Here is an 18,802-nt window from a genome sequence, read left to right as displayed (position 1 = left end):
CAGAACAAATAGAGAACTATGCTACTACAGCAGTAAACACTCAGGATTACCTTAATTGCTTTAGAAGTTTACCTCATGATAATTTGACCCAATACAAACTCAGAGTTATAGAGCTGATCCATTGAGCTCATCAGCCAGCAAAGCCTGCTCTGCTAGCAACTGTTACTGTTGATGCTACCTTCAACCTTTCAAAATGAATGAGGTACCCTGAATACCACCACTCCTCACTTTTGCCACTTTCTAAGATTTTCAGCTGAGCAACTAACTAGCAGTAGAGTCACTCCTAGTTTTTCCTCCATCTACTCTCACTGACACTATCTTATTCCACAAATTATGTGAAGTCACAAGGTACAAGTGAACAGAAGAAAAAACATGCACAAACAAGTAAGCCGAGCAAAGTTTGTTATTTTATGTAATAATTTCATAAACAGCTACTTCACCCCAAATATACTATTAACAAGCTTGATGTATTAATGGGGATCTTGATGCTTTTGGTCCTTTCCTATAATCAGTAGGCATGGGTGAGAAAAGCAGTAGTAAACCACTTCTAAAACCACAGTGTAATTATAAAACATTTTAAAAAACCATACACACTGAACAACAATTACATATATTCAACTGTATTTTTAACACATGAACATTTCCCAATGCAAGTGCAACATTCTTACCTCACCGTATCTAAGTCATCTGTCCTTGATGGATGTGGCAAACCAGAATCAGATGTTTCTGGTCCATTCAGATCAGCTGCTTCTGCTGAATTAAAACAGGTTTTACACTCGTTATTAAGTATTCGCATGTTTTGATAACTTCGACAAGACTAACAAAATGCATCCATAAAGCTCTAGGAAAACCTCATGAGAAGTCTTATGCAAGCTGTATTTGTAACTCAAAAACCACGATCCATTTAATCTTTGTCTCCATGTACAGGATGAGTTTGAATAAGCCTAAGATATAAACTATTTTTTGAGGGACTTTGAGAGATCATCCAGAGCAACTAAAATATTATGAAGTCATACTTTATTTCCTAGAAAGATAAGTTCCATGGTAATTATCATGCTGCTATTTAAAACAAAAATAGGAATTAACAAGTAATTAAAATGGGATGAGAACATCCAAATGATATTTTGTTAGTGCTGAATGTCCTATCTGTACTTAAGTAGGTACTGATGTCAGTAATGTATCTTAATGCATGAAAGACTATACATAAGAAATAATACCTTACTTTTGCTTTTTTATTTTAATAAACTGTTCCAATTTCTATTCTAGTGAATACTCAAGCAAAAAAAAAAAAAAAAGGAATGTTACCAGTGTCCAGATCTCTTACACGATGTGAAGAAATGTCCAGATATCTAGTCAATGTTTTATATATGCCAGAAGCATGGTATACTACACCTAACTGTCTTCAAATGTAATTTTATTACAGAAAAACACTCTACAGTCACAGATTTCAGTGCTAATTACTCAACACTTAGCCTCACAATGCTTTAATTGCAGTGAGATGTAGGTCTTAATTACAGTGAGATTAGAGCAAATCAACATTGTATGAATGGCAAGGAGAATTTGCACTTGAATAGCTGAATATGTTCCACACAATAAAGAACAAAATTTGGCATTATCTGGAAGTAAGCAAAGATGGAGCAATGCAATATTAGGTTTTTACCTGGCTATAAACAGGATACTGAGAAACTGTAACAACTTTCTTGTTTCACAGAGCACAAGTACTGGTACACTCAATAGTGCACACAGTTTTTCAAAGTCAATAAAAAGAAATATCAAGAGATCTTCAGGACATTCCTTTCTTCCTTAACACAGAATGGGTTAGCATGTAGGCAAAACGCTGGCATTTTTCTGTTCATCTGAATCAGAAGCCATGTTCCTGTCCTTTATCTCCTTGGACACACTTTCTACCTTTGCAGATTCAATGTTTGGTCCATCGATCCTCTCTGGGCCCATCACTAGATGGCACTACTACCAAAACACAGATGTATTCTGCCAGCCTAATTACCCCAGGAATTAATCTACTCCTACTTTGATGGCGCATGTCATTAATCATTAGAAAAAACAACAAAAAAAAAGATTTAAAAATAAACAACCGAAGCTGGTGACACAGTGCTCCCCAACATAATGTAAGCAGCACTGCATCAGATACTAATATAGGAGGAAATCACATTATCTGCTGAATCCCCAGTGCCTTACTGCAGTAACAAGGTTTTCCTTTGGATTATTCTATCTAAATATTTGGCAAGTCCATTTTTGTTTGTAGATGTAACAAAACCACAGACATAACACAGAGGAAGGATCTAGTTGTTAGTTTCATTTTCACCATAAAAATCTAAAATTAGGGGAAAAAACCCAAAGAAAACCAAACATTTTATTTGCATTTTCACAAGATAACTGAAGTCAGAATATAGAGTTTCATAATAATTCCTTTCCAGTACTTTTTAGATTTTTTTTTGTTCATAAAAACATTCTATGAAAACAACTATTAAACTGCAAGGCCAACTGCCTAAAAGCAGAAATTTTCAAAATAAATGATCTGTGCCTCTTGAATTCAGCCCTTTGCTACATATATGTATCCAAGATCTCAGATGATGATTAAACACATTTTTCCTCTGTCCCAGGTCGCACACTATTGTTCATTGTGCTGTTCAATAAAAGAATATTTCAAAAGTAAGGTTTTTCCTTGCTGCACAGTGCGGGTGCTGGTGTCATTTCTTACAAAGTATCCAAGGAGTAATCCTGGTGTAGCAAAAGAATTACTGAAGTACTCCTAGAGAGTTCTGTAACACTCACTGCTAAAGTATCTTTTTGCTTTCTCAACTTTAATAATTTCTGTATTATCTTCATTGTGGAGACTGAAAATTGAAGTACAAAAAAATAGGGAAAAAGGTTTCCACTAACCTTGGTAGCCCAGCTGGAAAGCCAAGGACCTAATTTTTTTTCAGAACTCTCAGCATTATAAATTTATTTTAACTTTCACTAATTAAGTTTTCATTCATTTGCTCTTGATTTCAGTTGCTGTTGTGAGCTCTCAACCCCCCTGGTCTCCAGCCAGGCACTGTAACATGGTACCATGTGCTTTCTGGGCACAGCAGGGCCCAGGTGCAGAGAAATCCCAGCTTGCTGGTCAGCAGACCTGAACAGGGCTCCAGAAGGGACAAGGAAAGCAGCAGCAGGGTTTAAGAAGATGTGGCTACAAATAACACTGACACTAGCTGAAGAACTTGAAACAAGGCCAGATTTTGTTGTTACCTGCAGCAGTATTGCAGCAGTTTCCCTACTGGCACAAGGCAAGGTCAGGTTACAAAACTGCATACAGCTGGGATCCCACCAGTGTCAGGAATAAACTTTCATACTTCTCCATGAACTAGCAATTCAAAGGAAACTTGACATTTTGCTACTAGATTCTCTGCCAACAGCAGAGAAACAGCAAGAATCTGGGAACCTATGTTATAGTCATGGCTCTAGATGTTAATGCAATCACTTAAAAACACGAAGCAGCAGAAAAGCCTGATGCTTTTTTTTCTAGTGTCCCTTGAAAACTTTCTGTGAGCCAGCTAAATCCCTCTTCTGTCCCATTTCAATTCCAAAGCTATTAAAAACTTGTTCTAACTATACCTTCAGTCTTCCCACAACACCTTGTTCCCTCAGCAGATTCACCAGCCCTGTTCCTGATCGCCCGTTAGTCAAGGGGCCATTGCACTCCCCCTCCCTTTTCACCCATAAGCCAGTTCCAGTTCCCATATTGTTCTACCTTCAACAGGAAGGCCTGAAGACTCCTCCTGTGCCTTGGATTCTTTTGCTGCTTTGATTTTTGTACAGCTGGGTGCTGGCTGACTCTCTTCAAAGAATTTCCTCTGCAATAGCACTGTGTGTTTTACCCCACCTATCAGGAAAAAAATTAAAATAAACTCCCTGATTTAGAATTCATTACTTAGTCTGTTTGGGTCACTCAAATTTTGAGCAATGATCTTCCTATGGCACTTCCTTTTTTCCTAGTATCTATAAGAAGCCACTTGTAGACTTCAATTCTGTTTGTCTGGAGATGAAAATCACTAGAGTTACTGAGATTTATCTCAAAGTCCACAGAAGAATCTAACATAAAATGTTCTCCCTGTGTGCTGCACGACAATACATATTCAGAAGAAAATATTGGGGCAGCTGAGGCTAGTGGGAAGTCCCAGAATACTGAGCCTGCAGTGAAGGCAAACAGCCCTGGCAGTGAGCTGAGGGGACTTCACCATACAGACTCCTCTGAAAGCATACAGCTTCGGGATGAAAAGCTTCTAAACCTTTGTCTTCTGTGGCTAAAACGTACAGCTGCTCTTGAGAAAACACTGAACTACAAACAAGCCTCCATTCTTCAACAACAGCTACTCAAGTGCTCAACCTACCTTAAAGAGCAAAACAAAATGCTGTCAGAAATTTCCATCAATTGCAAAGCCTGTTTGCTGATAAACCCCACCATATCTGAGCAAACATGTGATTTCTTGGTATCAGTTCAATCAAAAGAAAGCCAACCCTTTATTAACTAGCATTTTAAATTTTATAACCTCACCAAATCTCTATCCACTGATACACATGGGAAAGAGAGAACAATCACAGTATTTTACTAAAAAAAATGCATATTTTAATACTAAAATTAATTTTAACAGTAGTTTCAGGATATCAGAACAAAGGATACCCCATTTCCTATAGGCTTCATCTCATGCTTAGTTCTCTGGTATTTATTAAGGACCAGTATCTCATTTCATACATGTCTGTAACAGCCCTAACAAGGTCTCTCCTCTAATTAAATTAACTCAACTAGTAAAAATTAACTATAAATTATAAAATAACTGTCTTTGAAACCACTGACCTTCAAGCTAGTGTGGCCAAAATTTAGGGATAGAGTCAAGTTATGAGGTTGTGGGAGACAACAAGGGGAAGAAGATGAAACGGAAAGATGCACCGCATAAAAATGTGGCTGTACAGGTTTTCCTACTTCTCAGGAAAATAAAAAGAAAAATCCATCTTTGAAAAAGGAATACATTCATTATACCACATTACTACCTCAAATAACTTGCTAGTTTTCAAAGGTTCAGATTATAGGGCTAATTATATTTTTCTGCCATCAGAATTTTCAGACTGACTCATGCATTCATTAAAACAACAAGTGGAAGTTATTTTAGTGGGAATAACATATGAATGTCAAATAATCTCAACAATAACTTATCAATAGGTGCAGTCACAATTTCCACATGTTTTAAAACGTGTCTGTTTGCATTAGACTTACCAACATCCTCTGCATCCCCTTCTAGTGAAGAAGCAATTGTTGGTTTACTATGCCTCACTTTTGAGGAAACTTTGTTCTTGGTATCCCAGATTTTTAAAATTATTTTGTGATCTCTTAGTTTTATTACATATTCATTAGTGACATCGATATCAACACTATGATTCCATGATACCCACATCTTGTCATTTTCAAACCATGGTGTAATAGCCTATTAAAACAAAAGATGAAAATCTTTACAGGACCTGAAGAACTTGTATTCACATGCTGACCACTATCACCACTGCTCGCAAACTGTACATTTTTTATTTCTCCAGCTTGTGCTGGGTCTTACATGACACTCCCCACCCCCCTTCCTGTGTCAGAGCAGCATATTTTGTTGGATTCAGACAAAATAGTCTTACCAAGTCAAGATCTGAAATGAAGACCTGAGATAAGAACAAACAGTAATTAAGCTATTGCTCAGCATGAGATTGTGGACTGAAGACTTAACAGAATACTGTAAAAGCAAATATATACACTTTAAAATGCTGAATTGGTATTTATAAAATTAAAGGACCAGCACTAAACTTCACATATATGTGCTGCTAAACTGTAAGAACAAAGCACTCATCAGAGTTGCCAACATAACACATTTCAATCAGCAACTTTGCAAGTGCATTTTTTTTAACAAAGACATCAAGTTGATACTCAGAAGTGCAAAGCAATCAAAGACAGCCATTAGAAAGACTGTTGTGCAAAGACAAAACCTGATAGTATACAGGTTGCTTTAAAACCAACAGTCAGTCTATCAAAAACAAAATTATTATAGCATCGACTTTTTAGAAATAATTTCTTAACAAACCAAGGTGTATTCAAAACAATATATCTAATTTTTAAATTCCTGGATTTGAATGCGCAGGATTCAGTTAGACACGAGTCTAAACAAAACAAAACTTGCAAAAGTTTTCAAGTACCTTGAAAATCTTTTTCTCCTCAACAAAGATGAGAGGCATAAATTTAATTTTTTAATTCATTGTTAATAAAATGTCTTCAAATTATTCTGTTATTATCGTGGTACTTGAAAGATAAAAGCTATAATCTCAAGTAAACTGATAATCTAGAGAAAAATAAAATACTCTGAAATCCACGCCTCCTACTATAAATGTAATAAGTTACGGATGATCTGGACTAGCCAAGTCAAGTTCTATCCCTGATTCTTGTTCTATATCTCTGTGTGTGCGGATAAGGCCTAAGCAGCTGTTAAAACAATATGCAATTACATCACTCCATATCTGAAAACATTATCCCACCTTCTATATATGATATTTTGGATTACTTAGGTTTATTATATCTTTTACCTCAGAATTAGATTCTGTAAATAGTTTTGCGACCACCCCAAACAACACCAAATCCAGTTTTCTAGGTACGAGGTCATCTGGCAGAAGGAAGTACTCAATGTGATAGCAACATTGCATTCTTGGAATAGAACCTGATTCATCAACTTGAATTCTCTTTCCTCGCATATCAGGGGGATTGGATTTCTTCTGATTTTGTCCTAGAGAGAATATTAGAATTATTTGGAAGGTAATTAATGCTCTCTGCAATGACCAAATGGCAACAAGCAGTGTGGCAACAGAAAAATGACTGATTGAACACAGATGACTGGTGAACATGAAACTCTTACCCCAGTGCCTAACCCTGCAGTTCTTACCCAGGTTTAACCACCGTAATGGTCCATAAAGTTCCTGGAACACCCCGCTTCATCTTCACTTCCTGCAGCGTGACAGCCAGTGATTGCCATTCCCAAGGCACATATGTCCTGTTACTCAGAGAAATTCCATAGAGTTCCACACTGTTCAGGGGAAGGCTGAAAGCGCCTGTTCCTGACATACCCAAACACCCGTACACCACAGGAGAATTATAGCTCATCTGTTGAACAGCTGCTACCTTCTCCTAAAACGACAATACCACCTTTAAACTACCCAAAATCATAATTAGCCAAGTTGAGTATATATGCCAAAAAACACCTTTATTTTCATTGTTAGGCAGTGACTGATTAATAAGCATCAGCTCAGATCATCAACTTGAATAACTGTGACTACTGAGGAGTCAGCAGTCAGGAAAGGTTTTCAGTCACTAGTGACAATCACCCAATGATAAAAGGCTCCCCTGTCCCACTCCTTAAGCCATTCAGGACTCTGCCACACAAATCTATGAAGTTGTAAAAGAAGGGTTCTTAGGAAAACCTGTTTCAGGTACTTACCTGTAGGCAGGGCAGGGACAGCTAGTGAGACTGTGAGTGTGCAGGTCACAGTATGGGAGCCACCCAGTTCCACTGAACTTTTTTCAGATGGGGGGAGCCTGCTGCTTTCACCCTCTGGGGTCAGATGTCCACCGCTCCCAAGCACCTCTAGGTTTTCAGTTTCAAAAGTGCTTTCAGAGCAGATTGTGTTCAAGTCTGTCACCTCTTCTTTATCATCTTCCTCCACCTCCTCTTCTTCCACCGCCTTTGAATGCTGCTTTTGCTCTGTCATCTTGACGTACCGTCAGACAATGGACTCAAAGCCTATGGAACAAGACAAACAGCTTTATTTTAGTGCTGAAATAAAAATCCCTACTACAACCAAAGCAGGAGCAAGGAAGGATAGCATGAGGAGGTCCAAAAATTCCCATTTCAAAAATGTTTTCACAGTACGTACCACACATACCCAGTGCATTCATTTCTGGGCGCAGGGACAATCCACACAAAAGTCTCCAAGCAACAAGCCAGGGTAACAATGCGTTCACCAAACAGCAACGCAAAGCTCAAAAGAGTGAAGAGAGGGGACGTCAGCTGAGGCTCTAAACTATCGTTTTCTTGCCTAACTGCAGAGAAGAGTTGAGTTTTGAAAGGAGTTTATTGTTAGGAAGCAGGGGGAGCCCCTCCAGCTAAGCACAGAGGGAGCGTGTCAGCTCAGCGACATGGCAACAGCAGCCGCCTGGGGCACCACCAAGGGCTCTCAGCTCGCCCGTGGCCACCAGACCCACAGAGGGGCCAGGACTTGGGTGCCAACTTTTGCTACCAGAGACTGCCTGCTCCCCAAGCCACCAAAGTTGCGTTAACACCCCGCTCCGTTGCCAGGAACTGCCTCGCCTGTGCCACCAGCAGCGGCTGCCCAGAGACACACCACAGGCTGCACCCCAGCCCAAGCCCAGGCCTTGCCTCACCTCGGCCTTACCTCATCTTCACCTCATCCTTGCCTTACCACCTGACAGTCCCCTCCCAGGGACTGGGCAGTCTGCACAGAGACTGGTGGCTGCTACAGCAGCGAGCTGGCCACTGAGCCGCTGCTGTCCAGAGCTCCTTCCAGCAGGCTTCTCACACCAGGGATCTGGTTTTTATAGAGCTGTGCTAAAGCAGAATAAGCTGCAGTCCACACAGATGTTCCAGAAGCTGGTCCGTGGCTGCTAGCTCCAGCAGCCTCCCGCTTTGGTAGTTTATCCCAGAAACTTAATTAAAAACATCTCACCAGCGCATCTGCACCTCTCAGCGCTGACTCTTCGTGTGCTTCAAACGTTGTAGGCTTTCCCTGACAAAAATACTTACACCTTACTTTCCTTTTGAAGTGTTTTTCTCCATTTCTATCATTTCCTCCACATCCTGCACACCCTGCCCAGCTCCATGCCACCCCTGCCTGGCGCGGCCGGGAGCAGCCACCTCGCGTGGGCACCTTTTCCACCGAGCAGCAGGGGTGAGGGCTCTGCACCAGCACAGAGAGCTGCAGAACAGGCTGCTCGCAGCCTAAGCAGCACCTGTCCAAATCACTTCTGTACTTTTATGAAGCATGAATTTGAAAATTTAGTAAGCTTTGCCATTCTATATTTAGAATTAAAACAAAAAAACCCCACAATCGCACTCCCTTTCACACATTTGCAATATTTTTTTTTTCACTGCATAAATTTGTTGCCTTGAACATGGATGATGATATTTATGGTAGAGTGGGCAAAGGAATGAGACAAAGTAGTTTGTAATTAATTATGCATGCAGCTAACAAGTCAAGAAAATGTCTGAGCATATTCACTTTTCAGTAATTTGGAGAGCACGATCACCCAAACGACTCAGTGGAAATAAAAATAAATCAGACAGAAACAAAAAGAGATATGTTTTTCAGAGACAGTAATACGGGATTATCAACACACCGAACCACTGAGCAGCAACCTGTAGTGTGAATTAAGGCACATCAGTTACTCACTAACTCCCTTTTCAGAGACTGAGATTGCCTAAACTATAACTAAGATTCCATATACACACAACTTACATATCAACTTCCCCTTTGTTAGACAGCAGCAAAACCATTACAGGATTAATTCAACAATTATACATGAAATAATAATGAAATATTTTGTCTTCCTACACAAAACACGCATCCTATTTTTCATATGAACAGCTCAGTATTTCAGTCCTCTTTAGTCCGTTTAGCTTGACAATATTTCACACAAGGGTGGTGAAAAAGGGTGGGGCGATTTGTTTCACAGATTTCAGTTCTCTTTGTTTTCCCACATGATTATGTCTCACAACCCATCATTAGGAACTCAGGCTGACATCTCAATTGTCTGCGAAAAAGCAGCTAAGTGGAAATTAAAATGCCTGTGGAATAAAACATGATTGTCATGAAACACTTTCCTGATGGATAACTGCTTCAACATTTCCGGGTGTATTCTATGAACAAAGGAATACACAGATTCCAGTGTGCCATTCCCATACCTGCCGCTGCCTTCATGCACGGGGTTTGGTAAATCTCTTTCAGACAAACACAATGAGACCACCTGAATTTTTCATACAAAACTGAAAAGCACATAAAAGCCCAGAAGGTTCCCAATCCAAAAATGATTCAACAGTTTGGTGCTCCTTTCACACCAGATCAAGACCCAAATCCCAGATGCCAGTCTTCCACTTCAGCCCTCCGACCAAAAGTGCTGTAGACACACCTGCTGGGAACCCACCAGGCTGGGCTGCCTCCAAACTGCAATGCTGCCATTTTAAACACAGCTGTGAGGAAATAAAAGGCTGTGGACAGTGTGTCATACCTTCCTCAAGACAACCAGTTCCACAGCCTGCTCGCTTACCTGGCAGGTAGGAGACCCACGTCTACTTCTTCCCTTCCCTGAGGCCTTGCTGCACCTTCTGACCTGGCTAACCATCGGCGCTGTACGTTAGCCAAAGCACAGCGACATTTGCCTCTCCTTCTGCTGCAGGTGTACCGCTGTGACAGGAGGTCGAGATTTGCTGAGCTCAACAGGAAAAGAGAGTCTTAAGATCTGCCGTGGTTTACTGAAAGTGCATAAAGAGTCTCAGCAAGCAGTGAACAGGACACACACTCCCCGCTTGCTGGCAGAGCCCAAACCACCAGGCCAGAAACTCATACTCACGACTCCTTTCAGGCGAAGGGCCGGGGCTGTGAACCCTCAGCAAAGTGCATAAAACCTCAGAAATAACAAAGAGTAGGAGACACCCACGTTCTCTGTGTCATCTAACTCTGCAGCACTCTGTCCAGCATGCCATTTTGGAGGACTGTATGCTAAGACGTCCAGCTTGCCCATAAGGAAACTGATTCTGTTTTTCCAGGGATTTCAGGTTCTAGATGTCATGGGAATGGCCAGACGGACACAAAATGGGTCTCAGCTCCAGGGCTGAAGCTTACATCACCCTCCTTGAACCTGCTCCTTACAGTCACTGTACCTCCACTCCCTCACTTGTGCCCACAGATTTAGTAATCTCTGGTATTTAGGAATATCCAGGAGAAAAAGTGCTCTAAGAAGGCTAAATCTAAATAATACATGTTTATCCTGAGAATCTACAGTTTAATTTACAGCAGAAATTAAGATAGCATCAATGTTTTAGAGAGAAAATAATTCTCAAAGTAATTTAGATATGTACTCTTAACAGGAGTCAAAATCTTGTAGCAGAGGCTCAGAACACACCTCCTCCCTACAGTCTGCACAGGAACTGCTGGCAAATTTGCCAGCTAGAGAAACAGAAGGCCAGGAGTAACATTGACTGAAGCACTACAAGCCAAATTCTGGTCTCACTCATCCCTTTGTGAATTTCCACTTTCCCCCCTCCATTTACTCCAAAATCTGTTCATAAAAAAAGAAAGATTTACCCCATAGGCACCACTAAATAAAAGTTGAAAGCAGTAGATTTCTCTTTTCTAATTACTGTAGAAGAGCCTTAAAACTGTTCCAGATGCTGAATAGCTAAGAAATGTCAAATACAACACCTGGTTATTCAAAGCACTGCAGATGTTTCCTCTGCAGACTACATAACATGTTGTTTCTTCCCTTTAAATAAATAGTTTATGCCAAGACAAGACCACAATCTAATTGTAATATCACTCAGGATAAAAACCAAGTTGCAGTTAGGTAAGGTCTTTTGTTAATCCCAGTGGCTTCCCACCAGCTCCACAGCAAGAGAGGCTCCAGGCACCAGTTCTCGTCCATTTTTAACATAGACATTTTCCTTATGTTCAGCAGCTTAGGAAGGCTCCCTGCATTATGCTCATCCCAATATGCTCTTCATGTCACTAAACATATAGAACATCTTTACAGGCTTTTGCACCGTTTATCAGAATTACCTACACACTCAGTGGATGTGTGCATCTAAAATCTTGTCTCTGTAAGTATTAAATGAAAACATGGTGCAGGCAGGAGCAGAACTGCATGTCAGGTAGGGACGTTCAACTACATTTTTCCTTCTTTGTCTTACTGTATACACAGAGCTGTCCCAATATGCTGGACCTAACAAACAAAAAGACAACACCCACCATTTTTGGAGTTGCAAGTAACTTCAAGAACATGCCAAGAACAACCCTGCACCACTAACATTATTTTAACTCATCTCTGAAGTTCTTTGTTGAAAGCAACTGTTTCGGAAACAAGAATTTTAAAAGGATCGATAACATCACAGTATGACTTTGTTGGAAAGGGTTTGGAAAACAAATTTTAGGTACTTAGCACTATATTTTCACTTTTCTCCTTGACAGTAGAAAGTCTGGAAGGGATTTTTTTTTTTTTTTTTAACTGTAATGAAGTGATCTTTCTGGCAAGATGAGCACCTTCCACAGTCCTGCAGTTCTGGCTGGCTCTATGTACTGAATGACAACCCGCCACGCAAATGAGACCAGACTACTGATACCCTGGCACGTCAGACATAAACTCAAACTGTGCTGACCCTTGGTTCTGCAACACATATGAACCATGAAATAAAATATAAGTATAGTTAACTTAAGCTCAAGTCATTTTTTTTTTCTATAAACATAGTCTAATCCCACAGCTACCTAATACTATTTAAAATATTATTCCATCAATGATGTTGGCAAACAGGCTTAAGTCTAACCGTGGCACCTTTTAACCTTTTAAAATAAAAATATCCAGTGAAGTAATTTCAGAAGCAGTATCTTAATATACTTCTCATTTCCAGCTATTACCATACCACTGTAGAAAGAGCCATTCCATTCAGATCCTGCTTTCCCATCAGCTCTTTCTACAGTTGGGACTCCTTCAAGACACTTTCATGCTGGAGTGCACTACCAGAACTGGGAACAACTTAGTAAAGAAAAAGTCCTTGAATACTTAATAAAATGCTGCCATCTCTCTGAGCAGGTTTAGAGAATAAGTCAAGGAACAGGCAAAACCTGTCTGGGTCAGGAGTAAAATCTTAGTCTTGCCATAGTTGGGAGTAAATACGTTGTAATTACACCATCAGGCTTTTCTGTACCTCAGAAGCACTGCACTGGCAAAAAGGTTAAGTGTGGGGCAATCCATGGTTTAGTGTTAAAGAAAAGCAGGCTGCAAAAGGGAAGTTTACTTCTACCAAATGCACAGAGAGGGTGAAGTGTCATTTAAATTTTCTCTGTTCCAACTGTTTTTGCAGTTGTCTAGTGTTTAAAAGTCTTGGGTCAGGTGGTTGTTTTCTAAGAAAACATGATGCAAAACCCAACTGCCCAGCAGTCAGAGCTCTTCCTGGAAAATCAAACAAAATTCAAGGGCCAAAGGTTTGGGGTGTTTTGCTGGTATCAAGTATCTGCTTTCTTTCAGAGATGAAACTTTGGTGAACGTGCATTGACATCATTCTGACATTCTCATTTCCCTGTAACAGTGGTAACACAGAAAGCCAAAGATTTGTCATGCCATTTATGTCCTTTGCTCTTTCAAACCAGAAGCCCAGCAGATGGGTGAGGAATTCAACAGAGGCCCAGATGCTCCCCAGTGCTGTTAACGATGCCTCTCTTATAGCCCGAAACCACCAAGAAACCCAACTGGAAACCGTAGGTGCTAAAGTACAATTTATGATGACAGGTTTATAGCCTGGTAAATATTCTGACAGCCTTTAAATCAATTATTTCCACTTGATAAATATTTTTACAATTTAAACTAGGTAGACCAAAACAAGTTTAGATTGTTATTTTTGTCTAACTCCAGGGCCTTGATGCTTTAGTTGGTGTTTGGGGTCAGTCGGTTTGATGTGTGTGGATAACAGATGTGGATTTACATATCTGCTAAAAACATTCAAGGTTTATGCTTTTGTCTTTCCTGTCTCTGGTGCAGCATTACAGGGACATTTTGACCTTAAATTGATTTCTTGCATTAATAACATTACCAGACCAAGGAAAGCTAAAGCTTTAGAGGTATACATGGCTGTGAGAGTGAATAAGGAATATATATGCATTCAGTTCCTCCAGTCACTCCTCAAGTCAAGCCAAAAATAAAAGCTACAAGCTATGTATCACTTGAAACGAGGAAAATGGGAGAAATGCTCTTTAAAGGCACAAGAATACATCAGAAAAATCCACCCAAAAAACCCTGAAGTAAATCCATGAGCTGGACGGGAGATCCCTAAGGACTGCACGATTGCAAAAGCACTACCATTTTGGATAATAGATACACAGACGATCACTGGTGGATAAAACTCAGCCCTTAAGAATGGGAAGGCTGATCATCTGGAGCATCGAGTACCCTGGGTGAACCCATGTCTTGTAACATAAAAACCAAAAGGAGATTTTCAGCTTGCCAGCCTTGTATGTTGCCAGCCTACCACAGAAACAATCAAAAATCTGATTTTTTGTAAAGAAAAAGGTCAGCAGCCTTCCAAAGGATGCTTTTTCTTGATGATGCACAGCACACAGAAGTCAGTCGACATTCCCATGCAACTGTGGGAAGTAAAAGCAGCATCTGGGTCCTTACCTGCTCTGAACAACCTCAGGTGGGACCCCCCCACCCACAGCCCCTGCCCAAGGGCATAAATTATTGTTCAGTGGCAACGAGCAAGTGCAGAGCAGAGAAAAGCCTTGACCCACAATCTCTGGTCCCAGCCCAGGCTACTGGATGGGCCTCAGACCTGCACCGCAGTCTTCCCAGCAGCCCGGTCTCTGGTGCTGCTGCTCTTGATGGGACTTCTTGGATGGACCCCAGACCTGGTTCACCACCTTGTCCTGTCTGGGGCTGTTAATGGAGCCTGTTGTCACCCCAACCCTGCCACCCTATTCAGAGCTCGGGCACGGCTGGTGCCACGGTCACCTCTGGCGCGTGGCGTGTCCCTGCCGGCGCAGTGGCCCTGCTCGAGCTGCTCCCTGGCCATGGCTGCGTTCAGCACTGCGGGTCCTGCTGCGGAGCCAGAAAGCGACACAAACCACCGCTCTGGAAAGGTCAGTCATTTGAAGCAGTTTAATATTTATTCATCTCTATCGCAGACAACAACTTAAAAAACACATACCGATACCATAAAAAAGACACCACATCTACAGAGGTGAAAAAGCCGGAGCAAACAGAAAGATGATCAACTTCTAAGCACATTAGTCTCACTAATTTAGTGGCACCACTCCTTCACAAGCGTTACTTGCCAGGCTGGATTCTGCGATGCTGTCACAGAATCACGGAATTGTCTAGGTTGGACCCTACTCTTCAACCCCTCCAGGGATGGGGACGCCACCACCTCCCTGGGCAGCCCATTCCAACGCCCAACAACCTGTTCTGTAAAGAAATACTTCCTAATATCCAGTCTGAACCTTCCCTGGTGCAGCTTGAGGCCATTCTCTCTTGTCCTATCGCTTGTTACTTCGTTTAAGAGACTCATCCCCCCTCTCTGCACCCTCCTTTCAGGTCGTTTCACTGGTGCTAAAAAGGATCCTGAAGAAGTTAGTTCAGAAGTTAGGAACGACCTCGGAGCTCAGGCGTGGCTGCAGGCCCTTTCCTGACAGCCAGACGGGGCGGCGGCACCTGCCCGCTCCGCCCGCCGAGCCCCGCCGGGCCGCCCGCAGCGGGCCCCGTGGCGGGGGGAGCCTGAAGCTCCGCGTCGGGCAGCGGCCGGGGGGAGGAGAGGCCCCGCCACCGGGGGGGGGGGGGGGGGGGGGGGGCGGCGGCAGCCCCCGGCGCCCCTCTCGGCCCCGGCCCCCGCCCCGGCCCGCCCCGGCCGCGGGCGCAGGCGCGGAGCGGGGCTGGGCCGGCGGGCGGGATGGTCGGGGAGCGCGGCGGGGCAGGCGGGCGCGATGGAGCCGCCTGAGGGCTGGGACCCGTACGGGCGGCCGGCCCGGCGCACGCAGTGGCTGGTGAGCGCCCTGGCCTACCACTACGGGCTGGACCGCGGCGTGGAGAACGAGATCGTGGTGCTGGCCACCGGGCTGGACCAGTACCTGCAGGAGATCTTCCACCACCTGGACTGCGCCGGGGCGGGCAGGATCCCCGGCGAGGACTTCCGGACGCTGTGCCAGGTGCTGGGGCTGGAGGAGGCGGCGGAGGCGGCGGCCGACCCCGAGGAGTGCGCGGGGCTGTGGGAGGGCCTGGCGGCCGAGCTCACCTTCCGCCAGTTCCACGCCCGCCTCTGCGGCTACTTCAGCACCAAGGCGGGCAGCGCGCCGCGCCGCGCCGTGCCGCGCCTGCCGCTGGGCCGGGAGAGCGAGCACATCGAGACCCAGATCCGCCTGCGCAGCCCCCGCCGCCGCCGCCGCCTCAGGGACCCGGCGGCCGGGCGGCCCGGCGCGGGGGAGGCGGCGGCGGAGCGGCGGCCGGCGGGGCCCTGCTCGCGGGAGTGCTACGAGGAGATCGTGGCGCTGGAGCAGGCCGAGGACCGCATCGCCAAGCTGGAGGAGGAGAACGGCAGCCTGCGGGAGCTGGTGGAGGACCTGCGCGCCGCCCTGCAGAGCAGCGACGCCCGGTGCCTGGCCCTGCAGGTGAGTGCGCTGCCCGCCGCCCCCCCGGGCACCCCCGGCCCGCCCTGCCCTGGCCCCGCTTCCAGCGTGGCTCGGGAAGGAGGGGGCCGCGCTCGGAACCCCCGGGGTCGGCAGCTCCGCGCCCCCAGACTGATGTCTGCCGGCGGTGCGGCACAGACCTCGGTCGCTCCTTCCTCTCCGGCGCTCACCGTGTGGCGGAGTTTGGCTACATAGTGACTTTACAACTCCCCGAAAGGAGGGTGCAGGGAGGGGGGATGAGTCTCTTGAGCCAAGGAACAAGCGCCAGGACAAGAGGGAATGGCCTCAAGCTGCGCCAGGGCAGGGTCAGACTGGCTCTTAGGAAGGATTTCTTTGCAGAAGGGGTTGTTGGGCGTTGGAATGGGCTGCCCAGGGCAGGGGGGGAGTCCCCATCCCTGGAGGGGTTGAAGAGTCGGGTTGACCCAGCGCTGAGGGATCTGGTGGAGTTGGGAACGGTCAGTGTGAGGTTCATGGTTGGACTGGAGGAGCTTCAAGGTCTTTTCCAACCCAGATGATTCTGTGATTCTGTAAGGAGAAACGCTGTGTCTTCACCTGTGTGACACGACACATATTTAAGGGATGTGCTGAAAGCCACCCTGCTGAACTTATAGAAGAATCTAACAAACCTAGAGTGTGCAATGCGGCTTTTTCCATTGCACGTGCAGTCGGTCACTTATATACCAGTTATGCACCGTGGGGGGTTTTTTTCCAAAGTCAGAACTTTTGGATTCTTACCTGCACAAGCGCATGCAATGACCCAGTCATAAATGCCTGAGAGCTTTGCCTCAGAAACATTAGAGGTCTGTTTTCTTCCAAGCATGAGACTTCAGAGTTGGAGCCAGTTCTGCAGAAGGGCTGATGAATAGTCTCTGGCTCCTCTGCAGAGCCCCATTAATTCTGGGGCTGGTTTCTGTTTCTGCTGTATTGGCTCAAGTGAAACACACACATACTTGACGGTAGTTAAATTACTCTGGCATGAAATAGCATAGAACAGGCAAAGGACTGAAGGGCTGAGTTCACCAGTTGTTCTGGCGGGTCTGATCAGGTTGAATTTAATACTAACACAGCACTCACAGGACTCTGCTCCACGTGTGACACGTCCATTTGGCATTAGCTGGCTGGCCATCTTCGCCAACGTCCAGCATGGCAGGTGAAAGCCACTTTTATCATTTTCCTTTGAAAAGTGAAAGGCAGTCACAAATATGAAGTCACCAGTCAAAGGCCCCAGAAAAAAATCAGAAGGACAAAGATGAGCACACCAGCAGCTCTCTGGTCACTTCTACTGAACACAACTGAAAAAAACATAACTGGAAAAATTTTTTTCAGAGTACTACTTGCCTTTTGAGGACAGACTATAGTAATGACACTAAAACTATACAGAAACTTGTGCAATAACCTAATTTTCCGCTTTAATGAGTAGTTTTAAAATTAATTTTATAGATACTACTTTAAAAACTGCTTTCCAGAGATTGTTTCCACATCTCTGTATAGGTATGAAAAGTCATATGTCATTTAAACAAAAAAAGCACCACAACAAAACACAATCCAGCCATTTTCAGTCTTGATTAAAATGTCAGTTGCTTCAAAACACATTAATTTTGCCCTGCTTTCTGCTCCTGTTCATTATAGGTAGGACTGCGGAAAAGCCATGCTAACCATAAGGAAGAGGGGACCTGTTTTATAGGGAGTAAGAAACCATTAACGCAGAACCACTCCCAGACCAAGTGCCTTCAAAGTGTCCTGAAAGAAGTGGAACTCATCCGGAGCTCCAGGGATGGGCAAATTGAAGAAGCAATTAGGTTCAATCAAGAGTTGGAAAGAGAGCTGAAGAGCTCTCAGGAAGCTCTGGTCAATCTGGAAGACTGCAACCGTAACCTGAAGAGGGAACAAGCAGAAATGAGGAAGAAGGTTGAAGAGGCCAGACACGCCGTCCTTAACAGTCTTGGCAAAGTGAAGGAGCTAGAAGTGAAAGCTAACGAAGTGCCACATCTGCAAATATACATTCAGCAGCTAGAATCGGAACTGCAGCACTATAGGTAAGTTTGAGTCTGTCAAAAAATGCCTATAAAATCCCAGTATTGGAACACAAGTTGGCTTGACAATCACGGGTTGCAGATTATTAAATGTCTCCAAATATATCTTCTAAAATGTAGCCAGAGGGAAATTAGAAGCTACTTATCAGTCTTCTTGGTAGGGATCCATAACAGAACTGGGCGCATTCAGTGGAAGGTAGGCCAAGATAAGGGTGCTGATCTACAGAGAGCTGAAGTTACTCCCCAGACACACAGCAATAGGACTCATTGTAGTAGTGCTTCAAGAAAGCCTC

At 43.9% G+C, this 18,802-nt stretch overlaps 2 protein-coding genes across 6 annotated transcripts in view; one reads left to right on the top strand and one right to left on the bottom strand.

Moving 5' to 3' along the window:
• Positions 1-18,802, bottom strand: part of CFAP92 (cilia and flagella associated protein 92 (putative)) — a 121,668-nt gene that overhangs the window by 21,938 nt on the left and 80,928 nt on the right. For all 3 annotated transcript variants that reach the window (XR_012624758.1, XM_074836675.1, XM_074836673.1), the window contains exons 2-6: positions 7,518-7,820; positions 6,613-6,809; positions 5,276-5,483; positions 3,755-3,886; positions 669-753 (exon numbers count right to left, since the gene is read on the bottom strand). Coding sequence is in view for 2 of the 3 variants with exons in the window: in XM_074836675.1 (XP_074692776.1) it covers positions 669-753; positions 3,755-3,886; positions 5,276-5,483; positions 6,613-6,809; positions 7,518-7,788 (893 nt within the window). In the remaining variant the exon portion in view is untranslated. The remainder of the gene's footprint in view (positions 1-668; positions 754-3,754; positions 3,887-5,275; positions 5,484-6,612; positions 6,810-7,517; positions 7,821-18,802) is intronic.
• The window catches only part of EFCC1 (EF-hand and coiled-coil domain containing 1), a 56,654-nt gene continuing 53,562 nt past the window's right edge, over positions 15,711-18,802 (top strand). The window contains exons 1-2 of one of the 3 annotated variants that reach the window (XM_074836678.1): positions 15,711-16,458; positions 18,106-18,512. In XM_074836678.1, the coding sequence (XP_074692779.1) occupies positions 15,778-16,458; positions 18,106-18,512 (1,088 nt within the window). In that variant the 5' untranslated portion in view covers positions 15,711-15,777. The remainder of the gene's footprint in view (positions 16,459-18,105; positions 18,513-18,802) is intronic. The other 2 variants (XM_074836677.1, XM_074836676.1) reach the window with 2 other exon arrangements.

The sequence above is a fragment of the Strix aluco genome, chromosome 11 (genome assembly GCF_031877795.1).
Source record: "Strix aluco isolate bStrAlu1 chromosome 11, bStrAlu1.hap1, whole genome shotgun sequence".
In the NCBI taxonomy this organism is placed as follows: domain Eukaryota; kingdom Metazoa; phylum Chordata; class Aves; order Strigiformes; family Strigidae; genus Strix; species Strix aluco.
This window is presented reverse-complemented; position numbering and strand designations above follow the sequence as displayed.